General features: G+C 41.7%; 1 protein-coding gene across 4 annotated transcripts in view; it reads left to right on the top strand.

Moving 5' to 3' along the window:
• The window catches only part of ammecr1l (AMMECR1 like), a 61480-nt gene that overhangs the window by 27048 nt on the left and 16194 nt on the right, over positions 1 to 18238 (top strand). For 2 of the 4 annotated variants that reach the window (XM_033031589.1, XM_033031588.1), the window contains one exon: positions 11426 to 11927. In XM_033031589.1, coding sequence (XP_032887480.1) covers positions 11458 to 11927 — 470 coding nt within the window. In that variant the 5' untranslated portion in view covers positions 11426 to 11457. Of the gene's footprint in view, positions 1 to 11423; positions 11928 to 18238 lie in introns of all 4 variants that reach the window. The other 2 variants (XM_033031586.1, XM_033031587.1) reach the window with 1 other exon arrangement.

Here is an 18238-nt window from a genome sequence, read left to right as displayed (position 1 = left end):
AATGACCTCATTCTGTGCTTATGACAGGATCTAATGATCGTAGATGCAGGCATTCCAAATACTGTAATTATAACTCGCTGCACTATAAAGATTATATCCAGAATACAGACGTCAATTGCCCCATTATAGGACACACAGTGCTAGAGTAACTCAGCAGGTCGGGCAGCATCTCTGGAGAACATGGATAGATGACATTTCGGGTTGAGACCCTTCAGACTGATATATCATATCAGTATTATAATTATAAAAATATAATCCTTCATCCCCATTGTAATTCATCAACATTTATATTGTCTAATACAAAGATAACTAGTCCAGCATAACGCTTGTAACTAACCTTGTAACAATCGAGTGGAAATCTGTGATCCAGCAGAGCCTGCAATTACCCCACCAGAGTGAAACACAGCACAAAACCTGTAATCATAGCCCTATATAATTCAGTTCAAATTTTGAATTTATTTTTATAATAATCCAGCAGAAGGGCAGTAATTTTCTCCTCATAATAGTGCAGATTCAGAATTACTCGTTATAATCCAATATTAAGTCTAATTACCTATTATATTCAGCACAAAATCTATCGTAAAACCTGGTTGCGTTAAATTGTAATACACTGAGGTTAGTAATCACATTGCTGTATAAATCATTTGAAAGACTAATTGTCTTCATTTTAATTGATTATCTAGCTTGTAATCGCATCTGAATAAACCGAGAGGATGGAATATAAGAGAAGGGAAGTCTTGCTACAATTGTACCTGGTGTTGGTGGGAGTGCACTTGAAGTACTGTGTATAGTTCTGGCCTATAATTATACTAAAAATAAGTTGGAACCAAGCCTGCAATTACACCTCAATATAATTTTGTATGGTCTCTATTTATATCATGATACTTCTGTTACTTTGTTCAAATTCAACTTTTAAAATTTTACATTGATGCCAAAACGTCAAAGTTATGTCGATAGACACATAACTGTACTACTGTCACTTTCACTTGTTTTTTTAAATCTAATTATATGCATTTGTGAACTTTTCACACTATATGGGTGGCCAATTGGGCAAGTGTAATTCAATTATATATGTAATTAGCCATTTGTTCCATCTCAATAATGGCTTGATATTTCCCACTTATCTGAAAAGACCACTCATTGACAGGAAAAGAAGATTGTAATGATGACAAGATCAGGGGAAAGTAGCTATTCTTAGGGAGGTCACAGTCACTAGCAACTCCCCTAGTCCTTGAGACTTGCATATCTGACACTTAAAACAGGGTTTCCATATTGGCTTCTCTTACAACTGCATGTCCCTTTCGATTGGTTTGTAATAGAGAGAGCAATTGTGAGAGTTAATGAGGGCATATGGCACTGTCATAGTACATATAAAACTGGTGAATGTCAGGTGAAGGAAATAATATAGAGATGGACACTATGCTGTTGAGTCAGTGGCTGAGTAATGCAGGTGTAGTGGTCGAGTCATTGCTGTTGTGTGCGAGAGACAACGCAGAAAGGGGTTGAAGGATGTTGTAGAAGCAGCACGAGTGTGAGAGTGATGGCATAGAGGGTACAAAGGGAGAGGGTGATTCTTGACAACTCAGACGCACCAGAAACTACAGAATATGACAAGGGATACTTTAACAAATGGAAGAACAGACTCACGGGAGACAAATGCTCCGTTACATTGTCACATTTGGGAGTGAACAGCTGCTTTGGGAGAGCTTGTGAATCATTGTAATGGGCCTGAAATAGATGCAGAAGTGAAGGACTTCAGCCAAAAATAATGTGTATCATTCTGAGAAATCAAGGCAGCAAGAGTACTTTATATAAGCATGGGGTGGTGGATTGACGTTGGGTGAACATGGCATCGGATCTCTTCATAACCAGGGCCAAAAGCTACCTGGTAGTAATGGTTGATTCTTTTTGTATCTTCCTGGGATGGATCACACTCAATTAATCACCATTTTCAAGTGGCTGAGTCGTCCAGAAACGGCATTTCAGACAAGGATGCAGTAAACTGGGGGTTGTTATCTGTTGAAAATGAATTTACAGAGAAATATACTTGTACTGCGCTAATCGTTCAGCCCAAGGGAGGTAGAAGAAGCTGCAGAGATTGTCTATTCACTTCTGAGAGGAACAGAAGAAGCTTGTATAGATCATCGTGTAGTCTCTTCAGCAAGGCCTTTGATAAGGTTCCACATGGTAGGCTGCTTTGGAAGGTTAGACCAGCTGAGATCCAGGGACAGCTGGCTAACTGGATATAGAATTGGCTTCATGGAAGGAAGGCTGGACTGTGACTTGTAAAGGATTGTTTCTGGACCAATTGCTGTTTGTAGTTTATATTAACAATTTGGATGAGAAGGTAGAATGCATGATTAGTAAGTTTGTAGATGACAGTAAAGTGGATAGTATCGTAGCAGTGAAGATGGTTATCAAGAATGACAGCAGGATCTTAATCAGCTAGGCAAGTGGGCGAAGGAATGACTCATGGAATTTAATGCAGATATGTCCGAGGTGTTGCATTTGGGAGTTAAACAAGGGCAGGACCTTCATAGTGAAATCTTGGGGAGTGTTGTAGGGCACAGGGATCTTGGTGTATAGGTACACAGTTCTCTGAAGGTGGCATCGCGGGTAGATATGATTGTAAGGAAGGTTTTTGGTACATTGGCCTTCATCAGTTAGGGTATTAAGTATAGAAGTTGGGATGTTATGATGCATTTGAACAAGATGTTGGTGAGGCCACATTTGGAGTATTATGTTCAGTTTTGGTCACCCTGCTATAGGAAAGATGTCTGGAAATAGTGCAGAAAAGATTTACAAGGATGTTGCCAGGTTTCAAAGGCCTGCGCTAAATTGAGAGGTTGGGTCAAAGTTGCTGGCCTAAGATTCCACCTGAAATAAGCAGACAGAGAAGAGAGAAAGGGAAATACCCTGTCTCCAAAAGGAGACCTAAGGAGGTGTCGCACCTTAAGCCAGGTGAAAGGGTAAGAATGCAACTTGTAGTACAGCTGATGTTTCACAGCACCACTGATCTGGGTTCAATCCTGACCTTGGGTATTGTCTGTGTGCAGTTTGCCTGCTCTCCTTGTGACTGCCTGGGCTTGCCTGGGTCCTCTACTTTCTTCTTACATCCCAAAGACTTGTGTTGTGTAAATCAATGTTAGAATCTGATGTGGGTGAGGGAGGAAGGTGGGAGATGTGAATGTGGGGAGAATTAGGTGTGTAAATGAATAGTTGATAGCTGGCAGGGGACATGGTTGGCCCAGCAGCCTGTTTATGCTGTATCTCTTTGACACCAGTATGGTGACCCTATTTACTCCACAGGGTATCAACTGATGTGTCAAACAAAGACGCAAACAATGGTTAAATACAACTTGGCCTTCATTAGTACTCATTACTTAGACATGCTGGTGTATAATTGATTTCTAATAACTCCAATTTGATTCACTGTTCTTGCTTATCACTCATTATACTAAATCACAAGATTCCTGGCTTGGATTTAAATACTACACGTGTGAGATGAACTGCCCAGGCTCACTACAATGGGATTGTAAACTTCTGCGGTCTAAACTCAGGGGCTCTCTTCTTGGGTTACTGCCCCTAATAAAATATGCTTTACGGCACTTCATCTGTTGTCCCATTTTAGCTCTGGCCACCATTTGTGAGTTTTTTGTTTGAGGGACTTAAACTGTAACAGTGCCCCAGATGTAGTCTCATCAAAGCTTTTCTAGATTTGCAGTAAGACATATTTTCTCCTGTACTCAAATTCTCTCATAATAAAAAACAACATACCCATTGCCTTCCTAATGGCATGCTGCATCTCCATATTAAGCTTCCACATTGATCTGAAGTGTTCAGATCACACTGAACACTTCCCAATCCATCACCATTTGAAAATAAAATGCCATGCCTTTCTCTGTGAACTAATTGACCTTGCATTCTTTCACATTTGTATTCCATCTACCATGTTTTCAACCATGCACTTATTTTGCATGTATGGTCTTGGCATGTCCTCACATTCTCATGTCTGATCACAATCCCACATTTTTATTATCTTGAGCAAATTTTGAATGTGACATATTGCCTCCTCATCCAACATACAGTTAATTATTGAGTATAGCTGGGCCCTACAATTAATATCTAATCCTAGGCTGTCAACCTGAGAATGATCCATTTATTCCCACTCTTTGATTTCTATCTGTTAACCAATTCTCACATCATTTGAATTTATTGTCCATGTGCTGCAATCTCATTGACTAACCTTTTGAAAAACTTCTGGAAACAGGGTGGCACAGTGGCCCAACGGTAAACATTCTGCATCATAATGCCAGAGACCCAGGTTTGATCCAGACTATGTGCGGCGTTTGTATGTTTGCCCTGTGACCACGTGGTTTTTCTCTGGATACTCTGGCTTCCTCCCATATTTCCAAATATGTGCAGGTTAATTGGCTTCTGTAAATTGCCTCTAGTGTGTTGGATGTGGAGGTGGGATAACATAGAGCCAATGTACGGGTGACCAATGTTCGACATGAGCTCGGTGGCCCGAAGGGCCAGTTTCAACGTTGCATCTCTAAATGCTAAACTTCCATGCACTGATTTCCTCCTTGTCTATTGAACAACTTGGTTGGCATGGGTGAATTAGTTAAACCCCCTGTTTTCATTCTGTATAACTATGAACTCTATTCTGCCAGTTACATCCTCAAAGAGCTTTAATAGATTGGTCAGAAATAATTTTCCGTTTATGTCCATGCTCACTGCTCAGTCCTGTCATCTTTTCTAGATGTTTTGTAATTACATCTGTGTTATTGATTTCGATTTTCTCTACTTCTGATGGGCTAATGGATCATTAGATCTGTGTTTTCCTTTCATTGTAACTAGCACTTTTCACCATTTCTGACTCAACTGACAAGACTGAGATAGATAATAGAGCCCTTGGGGATTTTCACCTTTTGGTTTCACTAAATTTTCTCTTTTTTCCCCCCTCTATTATTAGAGGAGCTGCTGTCTCACAGTTCCAGAAGCCTGGATTCCTGACCTGTGATGAAGTTTGCACATTCTCCCTGCGACCGCATAGTTTTCCTCGGGTGATTTGGTTTCCTCCCATGTCCCTAACATGTTCAGGGTAACAGGTAAATTTATCGGTAAATGCAAAATGCTGGAGTAACTCAGCAGGACAGGCAGCATCTCTGGAGAGAAAAAAAGGGTGACGTTTTCGGTTGAGACCCTTTTCACACAGAGAGTGGTGATTTTCACACAGAGAGTGGTGTATCTCTGGAATTCACTGGCACAGAAGGTAGTTGAGGCCAGTTCATTGGCTATATTTAAGGGGGAGTTAGATGTGACCCTTGTGGCTAAAGGGATCAGGGGGTATGGAGAGAAGGCAGGTACAGGATACTGAGTTGGATGATCAGCCATGATCATATTGAATGGTGGTGCAGGCTCGAAGGGCCGAATGGCCTACTCCTGCACTTAATTTCTATGTTTCTATGTTTCTTCAGACTATGTCACTATATTGCCCCTGTTGTGTAGGTGAGTGGTAGAATCTCTGACTAAATTCCATCATTTGCACGAAGACTTGGCTCGCTAGTGTTTCTGGCAATTCTTTGATGTTTTCTTTGAAGACCGACTGAGAGCTAACTGTCTTTGCTTAGTCCCAATCGTTTTTGTCTATAAGGGACCCACATTTTCCCTTGCTAGTCTTCTCCTATTTAAATATCTATAGAAGCTTTCTGCATTTACGTGTCTTTCCAATTTTCTATCATCTTCAATTGTCCCTGAGCCAAAGTAAGTTCTCACTACCAAACTAATGTTCCTCTTTAATTGTGCTACCTTGCTTTGCTTTCCTTTTGCCCCTCCTTAAATATCAAATACTCTTACACATACAGTGAGGATGGTCAAGGCAGGCCTATTAATTACAGCTGATCAGTATGGAGATGTAAAGAAGAGATGATTGAGGAGAAGGGCAAGAGAAAAAAATCAAGATGCCGAAAATACCTAGCAGGTCAGACATCATCTCTAGAGAGAGGAACAGAGTTAACGTTTCAGGTCGAAGGCCTTCCATTAGACCTGACACAAGGTCAGAAGCTGTTTCTTGTGCTTACTTTGGGATTCAAGATTCTGAAGACAGGCTGGAGAAGAAATGGAGCGAAAATCAAAGTGAGAGTAAACTAGGAAGCTCGGGGTCATCTTTAATGATAGAATGGTGATGTTTAGCAAAGGCATTACCAAATATGCTTTTGTTTCCCCTCCAGTATGGAGGAGACCACTACTGAGCACTGAATGCAGTTCACTAAATCTGAAGAAATCCCAATGAATTGTTTCTTCAGTTGGAAGGACTATTAGGTCCTGGGATTGTAAAAGTGGAAGAGGTCAAAGGGTGGGTATTGTATTTTCCGTTATCTGAAGAGAAGCTGCCTTTGGATGGAAGTGGATGCTGGTGAAATTGTAAGGGTGACTCGGGGAGTTGTCCCGACCCAGAATTTTACTTGTCCATTCCATCCACCCGCTGAGTTCCCACAAACAGTTTGTATTTTGATCAAGATTCCAGCATCCACTGTTTCTTTCGTCTCCAGGGAGTTGTAGAAAAGTTGGTGGTGTACTTGAAAGCATCAGAAAATGCTTCTGTGAAACAGAGAGAGAAAACATTTAGTTTTTGAAAGGTTCTATGTGGAGAGGTTTGGGCAACCATGCAGGAAGGATGTGGGAAGGAAGGAATGAGCTGTTTGTGGCTGAGATGAAATGTTAGGGAAAAGTGTTAACAAATTTTGAATGGAGATGAGTATAAAGTCTACAGATGTTATGAAGAAGAATTAAATGCTGAGGATCTGCCTTCATCAATCTGGTGAGATCATGGCATTTCTTGCTAGGACTGTTTCTCCTTAAAGATACTTCCCTGGTGGGTGTGCCTGGCTGTAGCCTGTGAGGCACTCCATGGTCCCTGAGCACAACAAACATCCCACCAATGGGTTGGGTTCCACACCACATATACTGCTCCAATCATTGCTCCAGCCTTGCTTTATTAAGCAACACTCTCCAGAAGTTGGAAGAATGCTACCTGGTTTCAGCACTTTTTGAGCTTGGCTGCTGAGGTTGCAGCTGTGTATCTATGTACAGGCAGCTGCTGCAGCAGAAATAACATGTGCTATACCAGGGAATTCAACAATGCTATTTTGTAACTATCTTAGCGATGCTTTTTTTTAAAGCAGTGTGAGCAAATCACATTGTTATTTTCTACCAGGCAAAAAACAGCAGTAGAATTTCCACGCAGCATAATCTAATTCTCAAGTCAATCTGTTTACCTTCATTGTGAAACTCAACTTTTATACTCTTGTGCCTATTTAATGCAAAAGGAAAGGTTGTTCGAGAAGGAGGATACATTTTTGTTTAATGAACTCCCAAGTGCACATTAATGTTTTCCTTGATTATTTGTTTTTAAAACCTCTCACAACCTCTTAGTTGCTAGCATTGTAGTTGCTGGACATATCTTTACATTTCATTTGTAACACAAGGGTGTTATATTTGCCATTTTCCAGTCTCTGGCAGTACCACTTTATAATGGGACAGTTGGAGGACGTGATAAACCTCCTTGTCAAACGGACAGCGACCTTCAGCGCCACCCCCCTCAGTAAAATGAGAGGCATTCTCCTCCCTCACATCTGGTGACGCCATTACTTTAAGCATAGGCAGATATTCAATGATTGTTCCTTGTTGTTAGTTTTCACCTCCTTCTCTGTTTAATCCCATTTTATTGAGATTATGACAGCATTCTCTTCCTGTGTAAAGACGGTTGCAAGGTGGTTGTACAATTTCAGCCATGCCTTCTGCCTCTTTATCTCTAATCCCACAATGTCTCTCCTGAACTCGATGCCAAGTTAAAGTAATCGCCTCCGTCTGTACATGATGCATATCCCTTCATTCCATCTTACCACCCACTTCCTCTTACTACCCACTTGCTACTCAATACTGACAGAAGATTTTTATATTTACCTTCATTTTAACTGCTTACTATTTTAAGTTTACTTCTCGTGAAAGGAGAGGTACATTTGCATTAGAAATTTGGGGAAGGTTCACCTGATTTGACTTGTGTGGGAAGGCACCAGTTCATCCTACACACTGGAGTTGAGAAGAATGAGAGATGATCTTGTTAAACATGCGATTGTGAACGAGCTTGACAAGGTAGATATTGAAAGGATGTTTCACCACATGGAGGAATATAGACCTAAGCAACATAGTTATTCTTACTTTTGGTACACTTATTTTGGTCATACTTATATTTTTTTAGAATGTGGCCACTTATTTAGGACTGAAATGAAGAAGTATTTTTCTGCCTTTAATTGTGATTCCCTGGAATTCTCTTTTCCCAAATAGCAGTAGAGGCAGATTATTGATTATATTCAAGGCTTAGATAGATTTTTGGTATATCATGGAGTTTATTAGACATGGGGATATGCTGAGCCAAGGCTAAGGCCAGATCAGGCATGATCTTACTGCATGGCGCAGCAGATCTTACTGCATGGCGCAGCAGACCTGAGAGATCATATGACCTGTTCTTGCTTTACCTCTTTGCTGACATTGGTTTCCTTTTTGCCGCCTCTATTGGCAAAATGTATACACCCAGATTGTATCTGTGGTTTTTGACCTGATTTTTGTAGTACCTTTTTCCTTTCTTTCCTTCTTCACTCCATTTATCTTACAGGGAACTCCCATTTTGGTTCCTTTACTGTAGTAGAAAAGTCAGGAGTGTGATGGAATACTCTCCCCTTGCCTTAATGTGTGCAGCTTCAACAATTCGCAAGAAGCACTGCGCCATTCAGAACACACCAGCCTGTTTGATAGACACTTCATCCACAATATACAGTCGCTGCACCTCTGATGCACAATTGCAGCAGTTTGTGTCATCTACAGATGCATTGCAGCAACTCGCCAAGACTCCTTGGACAGTACCTTCCAAATCCACAACTTGTCCCAGGTAGAAGGACAAGGGCAGCACAAGCATGGGAACACCACCTGGAAGTTGCCCCCAGCAGGTCCTCCCAATTACAGGTGGTCCTCCAATTGGCATGTTGCTTGCTTCATTCTCCATTCTCCTTCATTCTCCGACAATGCCTCCATCTTCATGGGCAGGATCACTATGGCATTCTCTCAAATGTATTTCCGAAAGTGCTCCTTTCATTGAGCTACTATAATCCTGTTCCAATCAAGATTTGGGTTTATTGACCTGCTGAGTTTCTCCAGCACTTTGTGTTTTGCCCAAGATTGCTACATCTGCGGAACCTTGTGTTTCCACTGAAAATCAATGAACTTTTCAGTAGTTTCCCTGCAGATTTGTTCACCTTCTGACATTATTTAACACAATTTAAGACAAATGGATTCTGTCACGATTTGCCAAGGATATCTCGCCCCCTATCACAATAATATCTTGCCTTTCCTGGTCCTTATCAATCACCTCACCAGCCTCCACATCCCACACTTCATTCTCCAACATTTCCGCCCCCTTCAACGTGATCCCACCACCAGTCACATCTTCCCACCCCTATCCCTTTCTGCTTTCTGCAGAGGCCGCTCCCTCTGCAACTTGTTGCTGCGCTCATCTCTTCCCACCCAAACCACTCTCTTACCTAGGTACATTTCCCCCTGCAACCACAGAGGGTGCAACACCTGTCCCTATACCTCATTCGTCACATCCATCCAGGGACCAGCAGCTCTTCCAGGTGAGTCAGAGGTTCACATGCACCTCCTCTAACCTCATTCACTGCATTCAGTAGATGAGGTTAGAGACTGGCCTCCGTTACATCGGCGATACCAAGCGTAGACTGGGCAACTGTTTCCCCAAACATTTGTGCTCGGTTAACGCCCCTTTCCTATTCCCAATCTGACCTGTCCTGAGCTTCCATTGCCAGAGTGAGGCCACTCGCAAACTGGAGGAACAGCACTTCGTATTCTGCTTGTGTAGCTTACCACCTATGGGTATGAACATTGAATTCTCCAATTTAGGTAACTCACCAACCCCCCTCTTTTCTCCCCCTCCTCCCTCTCTTTCCCATGCCCCACCTGAATGCGCACATGTTTCTTCCACTATCCCTCCTTCTCTTTCCCCTTCCACCTACATCCCTTCCTCTGGCTTCACATTTCATTCGCCTTCTCTCCTTTCTCATAGCCTTTTGTCGCCTTTCCGTCTCCAGCCTTTGTCCACCCATCTGCCAATCAACCCCTCCCCCCCACACCTGTATCCACCTATCGCTTGCTAGCTGTTGTCCCGCATACCCACCTCTCTTCCAGCTTTCTATCCCTTACGACAATCAGTCTGAAGAAAGGTCCTGACCAGAAACATCGCCTATCCATTTTCTCCAGAGATGTTGCCCGGCCCTCTGAGTTACTCTGGCACTGTGCATCTTTTTTCAATAATATCTTCCTTTATTTCAACCACCTTACTTCTTCTTGCCTATCTTTTCGGAACACCTTGCTCCTGGAACACAGAATACCTAGTCCTGCCCTTTTTTTTGTTGAACCTTGTTTCATTTATTACAATATTATTATAATCCCACATCTATTTGCCTTTGCTGCTGACTAGCATTCATCACCATACAATGTCTTTGTGCACGTGCACTCTAAATCCATTTATGTGTTTTTCTTTTATTTGCTCACAGCTACTGCTATATTTCCTTTGTGCACCCTATTCCTTACTCTGAGCAGATTTGTAGAATATGAAGATTTTAGATTGTGCAGGATTATTAGCTTGAATGGTTTTCAGGGTGAGGTACTACAGTTAAACTGGGGACATTTAGGTTCTTTGTCTTGATCAGCTGGAAATAATTTTAATTTAGAACTAGGGAAGACCATGATGGGTTTAGAAAGCTAAAGAGGTTTTTCAGTTGGTGGGGAGTCTGAAGATCAGGGACAGGGTTGGATTGAAAGCAAATGATAGAGAGGAAACTTGAAACTCTTTTCAACAGGGTGTGGTTATGATATGGAATTCAGGGGTGATATAAAAAGTCAGTAGAGGCTTTAAAAAAACAAACCGATAGGTGCCTGAGGAAGCTAGCTTGCTCAGCTGTGGAGTAGGGGACTGGCGTGATTATTCAGTAAGGAGCTGCCGTGACATTGGTAGGACAAATGTATCTGAAATAACTATCATTGGGTTTAGCTTTTACCTTGTGATTTAAAAATCACAATATAATTTTGGGACTGAATCCAAGTTTGGAAGTACAAAATGTAAGTCTGAAATCTGGAGTAATATATATCATGGTTCAGTTGCTACTTTATGATGTATTTTTTGCTTGGGATGGGGTTGAACTGCTGCAGTTTTACTTATGCAAGTTATGTGACCACGTCTTGCTGACAGCACCACTTTGGTGATAAACTGCATTTACATTGTTTGTTCTCCAATCGCAGTTGGTGTCTCATTTCTGTATCTCTAATTGTTGGGCATTCTCTTGCTCAGGGTGCCGTGTTGACACTGTGTTGCCGAGGAGGATGGGAAAGAGGCGGTGCCTACAAGCAGAGCCGACGCTCGAGCAGAAGATAGCAGCGGGTTGCTGTGGAGTAAAGAAGCCGAAGCTATCGGGCAGCAATGTGCACAACCAGCTGAATCACTCAGGCACCGGCCTAGGCTGTGGCTCGGTGTCTAGTCTGCAGTCTGGAACAGCCCTGGGGAACCACCACAACTACAGCCAGAACCACAACTACAGCCAGAACCATTGCGAGAGGAACAACAGGGAGAGCAATGGGAGCCTGAACTCCTTAAACTCTACACTCAGCTCAGTGACTGGGCTGATTGCAGTGGGAAGTCGTCCAAACGGGACTGGACACAGTGGGACCAGTGGACTGAATGTGAGGAACTTGGTGGTGACCGCAGAGATGTGCTGCTACTGCTTTGATGTGTTGTACTGTCATCTGTATGGATTCCCACTGCCCCGATCACCCAGGTTCACCAATGACCCATAGTGAGTACTGCAGTATAAGGATAGATTGTTAAGAGCAGCAAACACTCCCCCATTGAATGCATCTCATTTTGGGGCAACAGTGAAGAGCAAGGTTAAGTCCACTCCAGTTTAATAGCAAATCTGTGTGGCATTGTGCACCATGTTCTCTTTTCAGCTCTTGTATCTGGCTCCAAATTAAATGGAATAATTTTGCCCTTTGGATAATTAAATTATGCAATGAGTTAGGTAAAGCTTATCCTACACTGATACACCCATGTGTTCTTCCACATAGGATGTTACTGCTCTATGTCATAGTGTTCTGTGGGAGAACACAGATGTCAGTAATACTGCTATCATGTACAGTTGCTTGCAAAAGTATTCACACCCCTTGAACGTTTCCACATTTTGTCACGTTACAACCACAAACGTAAATGTATTTTATTGGAATTTTATGTGATAGACCAACACAAAGTGGCGCATAATTGTGAAGTGGAAGGAAAATGATACATGGTTTTCAAATTTTTTAACAAATAAAAAAACTGAAAAGTGTGGTGTGCAAAAGTATTCAGCCCCCTTTACTCTGATACCCCTAAATAAAATCCAGTGCAACCAATTGCCCTCAGAAGTCACCTAATTAGTAAATAGAGTCCACTTGTGTGTAATCTAATCTCAGTATAAATACAGCTGTTCTGTGAAGGCCTCAGAGGTTTGTTAGAGCACATTAGTGAACAAACAGCATCATGAAGCCCAAGGAACACACCAGACAGGTCAGGGATAAAGTTGTGGAGAAGTTTAAAGCAGGGTTAGGTTATAAAAAAATATCCCAAGCTTTGAACATCTCACGGAGCACTGTTCAATCCATCATCCGAAAATGGAAAGAGTATGGCACAACTGCAAACCTACCAAGACATGGCCGTCCACCTAAACTGACAGGCCGGGCAAGGAGAGCATTGATCAGAGAAGCAGCCAAGAGGCCCATGGTAACTCTGGAGGAGCTGCAGAGATCCACAGCTCAGGTGGGAGAATCTGTCCACAGGACAACTATTAGTCGTGCACTCCACAAATCGGGCCTTTATGGAAGAGTGGCATGAAGAAAGCCATTGTTGAAAAAAAGCCATAAGAAGTCCCGTTTGCAGCTTGCCACAAGCCATGTGGGGGACACAGCAAACATGTGGAGGAAGGTGCTCTGGTCAGATGAGACCAAAATGGAAGTTTTTGGCCTAAATGCAAAACGCTATGTGTGGCGGAAAACTAACACTGCACATCACCCTGAACACACCATCCCCACTGTGAAACATGGTGGTGGCAGCATCATGCTGTGGGGATGCTTTTCTTCAGCAGGGACAGGGAAGCTGGTCAGAGTTGATGGGAAGATGGATGGAGCCAAATACAGGGCAATCTTGGAAGAAAACCTGTTAGAGTCAGCAAAAGACTTGAGACTGGGGCGGAGGTTCACCTTCCAGCAAGACAACGACCCTAAACATACAGCCAGAGCTACAAAGGAATGGTTTAGATCAAAGCATATTCATTTGTTAGAATGGCCCAGTCAAAGTCCAGACCTAAATCCAATTGAGAATCTCTGGCAAGACTTGAAAATTGTTGTTCACAGACGCTCTCCATCCATTCTGACTGAGCTTGAGCTATTTTGCAAAGAAGAATGGGCAAAAATTTCAGTCTCTAGATGTGCAAAGCTGGTAGAGACATACCCCAAAAGACTTGCAGCTGTAATTGCAGCGAAAGGTGGTTCTACAAAGTATTGACTCAGGGGGGCTGAATACTTTTGCACGCCACACTTTTCAGTTTTTTATTTGTAAAAAAATTTGAAAACCATGTATCATTTTCCTTCCACTTCACAATTATGCACCACTTTGTGTTGGTCTATCACATAAAATCCCAATAAAATACATTTACGTTTGCGGTTGTAACGTGACAAAATGTGGAAAAGTTCAAGAGGTATGAAAACTTTTGCAAGCCACTGTACATGCCTATCAAGTTGAATAACTGCATTACATTGTTAGGGACCTGAGTGCAAAATTATTTTTGGTCGTCTTTTCTTTTAAGAGATGATCTTCGATCTAACACACCTACCTGTGCCAGATACATTTGGCTGCAGTTTACCTGTTGCTGCTCAAGTCACACGGACACAAATGCAGGTCAAGAACTGTTTCAAAGCTGTTTACTTGCCATTACCAAGGCTTTTCAGGTGCAATGTATTACTTTGACATTGTGTAAGATCTCATGTATGGGAGTACAAATTTACAAAGTCTTGATCCCTTGAACTTATTCCCCTCCCCCACAGATGCTGCCTGACCAGCTGAAATACTCCAGCATTTTGAGTTTTGTTCAAGATTCTAATCTGCAGTTCTTTGTGTCACCTTGAAATGTATTTTATTTTCCTCTTAGGAGGTGATGGAATAACTGAAATGGTGGAAACATGGATTGTTTCCTCTGCATCTTTACAGTTAGGAAATAGGAAGAAATGATGGCTTAAGACAAAAGAGTTACAATTCTTATTTGACCGCGACTGACCAAATGAGAGTCTACTCTTAGTGTTTGTTGATGTTGAGATGAGTTTGTCATTGACTTTTAATAGTTTAACAAGATGGTGATTGGTAAAACACAAGGTCATGCAAAACATGCTTGGTGAGAGTATTAATGAATGAATCTCTTTATTGTCATTGCACATGGTACAACGAAATTGTGATGTAAATGAGAAAAACAAGGTCACCACGACCATTGTTCTAATACTTCTTTGGTACAAAGAAACCCGGGAATGTAGATTGAAGGCAGTAAGAACTAGAATAACTGGGCAACCCAGAGCTAATTTCTCCCCAAAAGTAGGTCAACATGTTGTGCAAACCTACTGCATTGAACTGAGTAAGGGAGAAAGTAGGTGGACATGTTCCTGACATCTGGAAAGAAATGACATTCCATTGCACTTTTCTGGGGGAAATAGGCAGACTATAACCATATAACCATATAACAATTACAGCACGGAAACAGGCCACCTCGGCCCTACAGGTCCGTGCCGAACAACTTTTTTCCCTTAGTCCCACCTGCCTGCACTCATACCATAACCCTCCATTCCCTTCTCATCCATATGCCTATCCAATTTATTTTTAAATGATACCAACGAACCTGCCTCCACCACTTCCACTGTAAGCTCATTCCACACTGCTACCACTCTGAGTAAAGAAGTTCCCCCTCATGTTACCCCTAAACTTCTGTCCCTTAATTCTGAAGTCATGTCCTCTTGTTTGAATCTTCCCTATTCTCAAAGGGAAAAGCTGATCCACATCAACTCTGTCTATCCCTCTCATCATTTTAAAGACCTCTATCAAGTCCCCCCTTAACCTCCTGCGCTCCAGAGAATAAAGACCTAACTTATTCAACCTTTCTCTGTAACTTAGTTGTTGAAACCCAGGCAACATTCTAGTAAATCTCCTCTGTACTCTCTCTATTTTGTTGACATCCTTCCTATAATTGGGCGACCAAAATTGTACACCATACTCCAGATTTGGTCTCACCAATGCCTTGTACAATTTTAACATTACATCCCAGCTTCTATACTCAATGCTCTGATTTATAAAGGCTAGCATACCAAAGGCTTTCTTTACCACCCTATCTATATGAGATTCCACCTTCAAGGAACTATGCACGGTTATTCCCAGATCCCTCTGTTCAACTGTATTCTTCAATTCCCTACCATTTACCATGTACGTCCTATTTTGATTTGTCCTGCCAAGGTGTAGCACCTCACATTTATCAGCATTAAACTCCATCTGCCATCTTTCAGCCCATTCTTCCAAATGGCCTAAATCACTCTGTAGACTTTGGAAATCCTCTTCATTATCCACAACACCCCCTATCTTGGTATCATCTGCATACTTACTAATCCAATTTACCACACCTTCATCCAGATCATTGATGTACATGACAAACAACAAAGGACCCAACACCGATCCCTGAGGCACCCCACTAGTCACCTGCCTCCAACCCGACAAACAACCATCCACCATTACCCTCTGGCTTCTCCCATTCAGCCACTGTTGAATCCATCTTGCTACTTCTGCATTTATACCCAACAGTTGAACCTTCTTAACCAACCTTCCATGAGGAACCTTGTCAAAGGCCTTACTAAAGTCCATATAGACAACATCCACTGCTTTACCCTCGTCAATTTCCCTAGTAACCTCTTCAAAAAATTCAAGAAGATTAGTCAAACATGACCTTCCAGGCACAAATCCATGCTGACTGTTCCTAATCAGACCCTGTTTATCCAGATGCTTATATATATTATCTCTAAGTATCTTTTCCATTAATTTGCCCACCACTGAAGTCAAACTAACAGGCCTATAATTGCTAGGTTTACTCTTAGAACCCTTTTTAAACAATGGAACAACATGCGCAGTACGCCAATCCTCGGGGACTATTCCCGTTTCTAATGACATTTGAAATATTTCTGTCATAGCCCCGGCTATTTCTACACTAACTTCCCTCAATGTCCTAGGGAATATCCTGTCAGGACCTGGAGACTTATCCACTTTTATATTTTTCAAAAGTGTCAGTACTTCCTCTTCTTTGAATCTCATAGTTTCCATAGCTACTCTACTAGTTTCCCTTACCTCACATAATTCAATATCCTTCTCCTTGGTGAATACCGAAGAAAAGAAATTGTTCAATATCTCCCCCATCTCTTTTGGCTCTGCAGATAGCTGTCCACTCTGTCTCTCCAATGGACCAATTTTATCCCTCGTTATCCTTTTGCTATTAATATAGCTGTAGAAACCCTTTGGATTAACTTTCACCTTACTTGCCAAAGCAACCTCATGTCTTCTTTTAACTTTTCTAATTTCTTTCTTAAGATTCTTTTTACATTCCTTATACTCCTCAAGCACCTCATTCACTTCATGCTGCCTATAATTATTGTACATCTCCCTCTTTTTCCGAACAAGATGTCCAATTTCCCTTGAAAACCAGGGCTCTTTCCAATCTTTGACTGTTTCCTTTCAACCGAACAGGAACATAAAGATTCTGTACTCTTAAAATTTCCCCTTTAAATGTCCTCCATTTCTCTTCTACATCCTTCCCATAAAACAAAATGTCCCAGTTCACTCCTTTTAAATCATTTCGCATCTCATCAAAGTTAGCCTTTCTCCAATCAAAAATCTCAACCCTAGGTCCAGTTCTGACCCTCTCCATAATTATATTGAAACTAATGGTATTGTGATCACTGGACCCGAAGTGCTCCCCAACGCATACCTCCGCCACCTGTCCCGTCTCATTTCCTAACAGGAGGTCCAACACTGCCCCTCCTCCTTGACTAGGTTAGAACTGTTATTTATGTAGTGTCCAATCCATTCCAACACAGGCCATGACCACTGTTGATGCATAGTGCAGTTACTGTACTTTGATAAAGTCCCACAGATTGAGAATTAGACAAATAATCAATGGATCAAGTAACACTTGGATTCTTTTGCATTCAACTGAGTGAGCTGGTTTATTATCTCATCTAAGATCATAGCAATGCTGCACTGCCTCTCTAATGCACTACATTCTGCAGCATATTGTAGTATGTGTTGTAATTAGGATTTGATTGAGACAAGGTTCAGACTCCTGATCATGAGTGTCTGCGTTTGGGAACATTCGTGAAATCCGGTACAGAATTTCCAAAGGAAAGCTCATAACACAAAGCGTGCCTGCTGTAATTGTTCTTAATCTAATGGGACATTTTAGCATCTGGCCACCTCATTATTTTAGTGGAAAATCTAGACTGACTCCAAGCTGTAGCTTTGAATATTCTGATTTTAAATCTATGTCGGAATTTCATTCGTTTTTCTAGTTCGGTACAGGGAAGAAAAGTTGGAATCAAAATAGACATTGAAAGCTCCAGTTGTAAACCTTCTCTCTGGTAGATTTTATTTATACTGATTAGACTGAGGTTAGAGACCTTTCAGAGCTAAATTTCTAAGAGCACAGGAACTCAGTCAAATTTGTGACATTTTTACTCTCAGCAATCTCCATGCCATCTACTCCAGGCACTCGTCTGGTGATATTTTTTACTTTGTACTATCAACATCCGCAAGTGGAAGGAAATAAAATGTGGCCTGTTTTACAATAAACAAAAGCTGCATGCAGTAATTAACCAAGCCATATTCATAGGTGACATGATCCAGTTGTTTTGAAAATGGCATTTTGTTTCACTTAATCATAATCGCTTGACAGCAGACGTCAGGTTTTGGTTTTGTATAATGTACTTGGATGGTGATTGGGAGAGTAATACCAGTTCTGTTTCGAGTGGATAGGTCTGAACAGAGTGGATGTGGAGAGGA

Source organism: Amblyraja radiata, chromosome 13 (assembly GCF_010909765.2).
Source record: "Amblyraja radiata isolate CabotCenter1 chromosome 13, sAmbRad1.1.pri, whole genome shotgun sequence".
Lineage (NCBI taxonomy): Eukaryota > Metazoa > Chordata > Chondrichthyes > Rajiformes > Rajidae > Amblyraja > Amblyraja radiata.
Note: the sequence above shows the minus strand (reverse complement) of the source record. Positions and strands in the feature narration are given on the sequence as shown.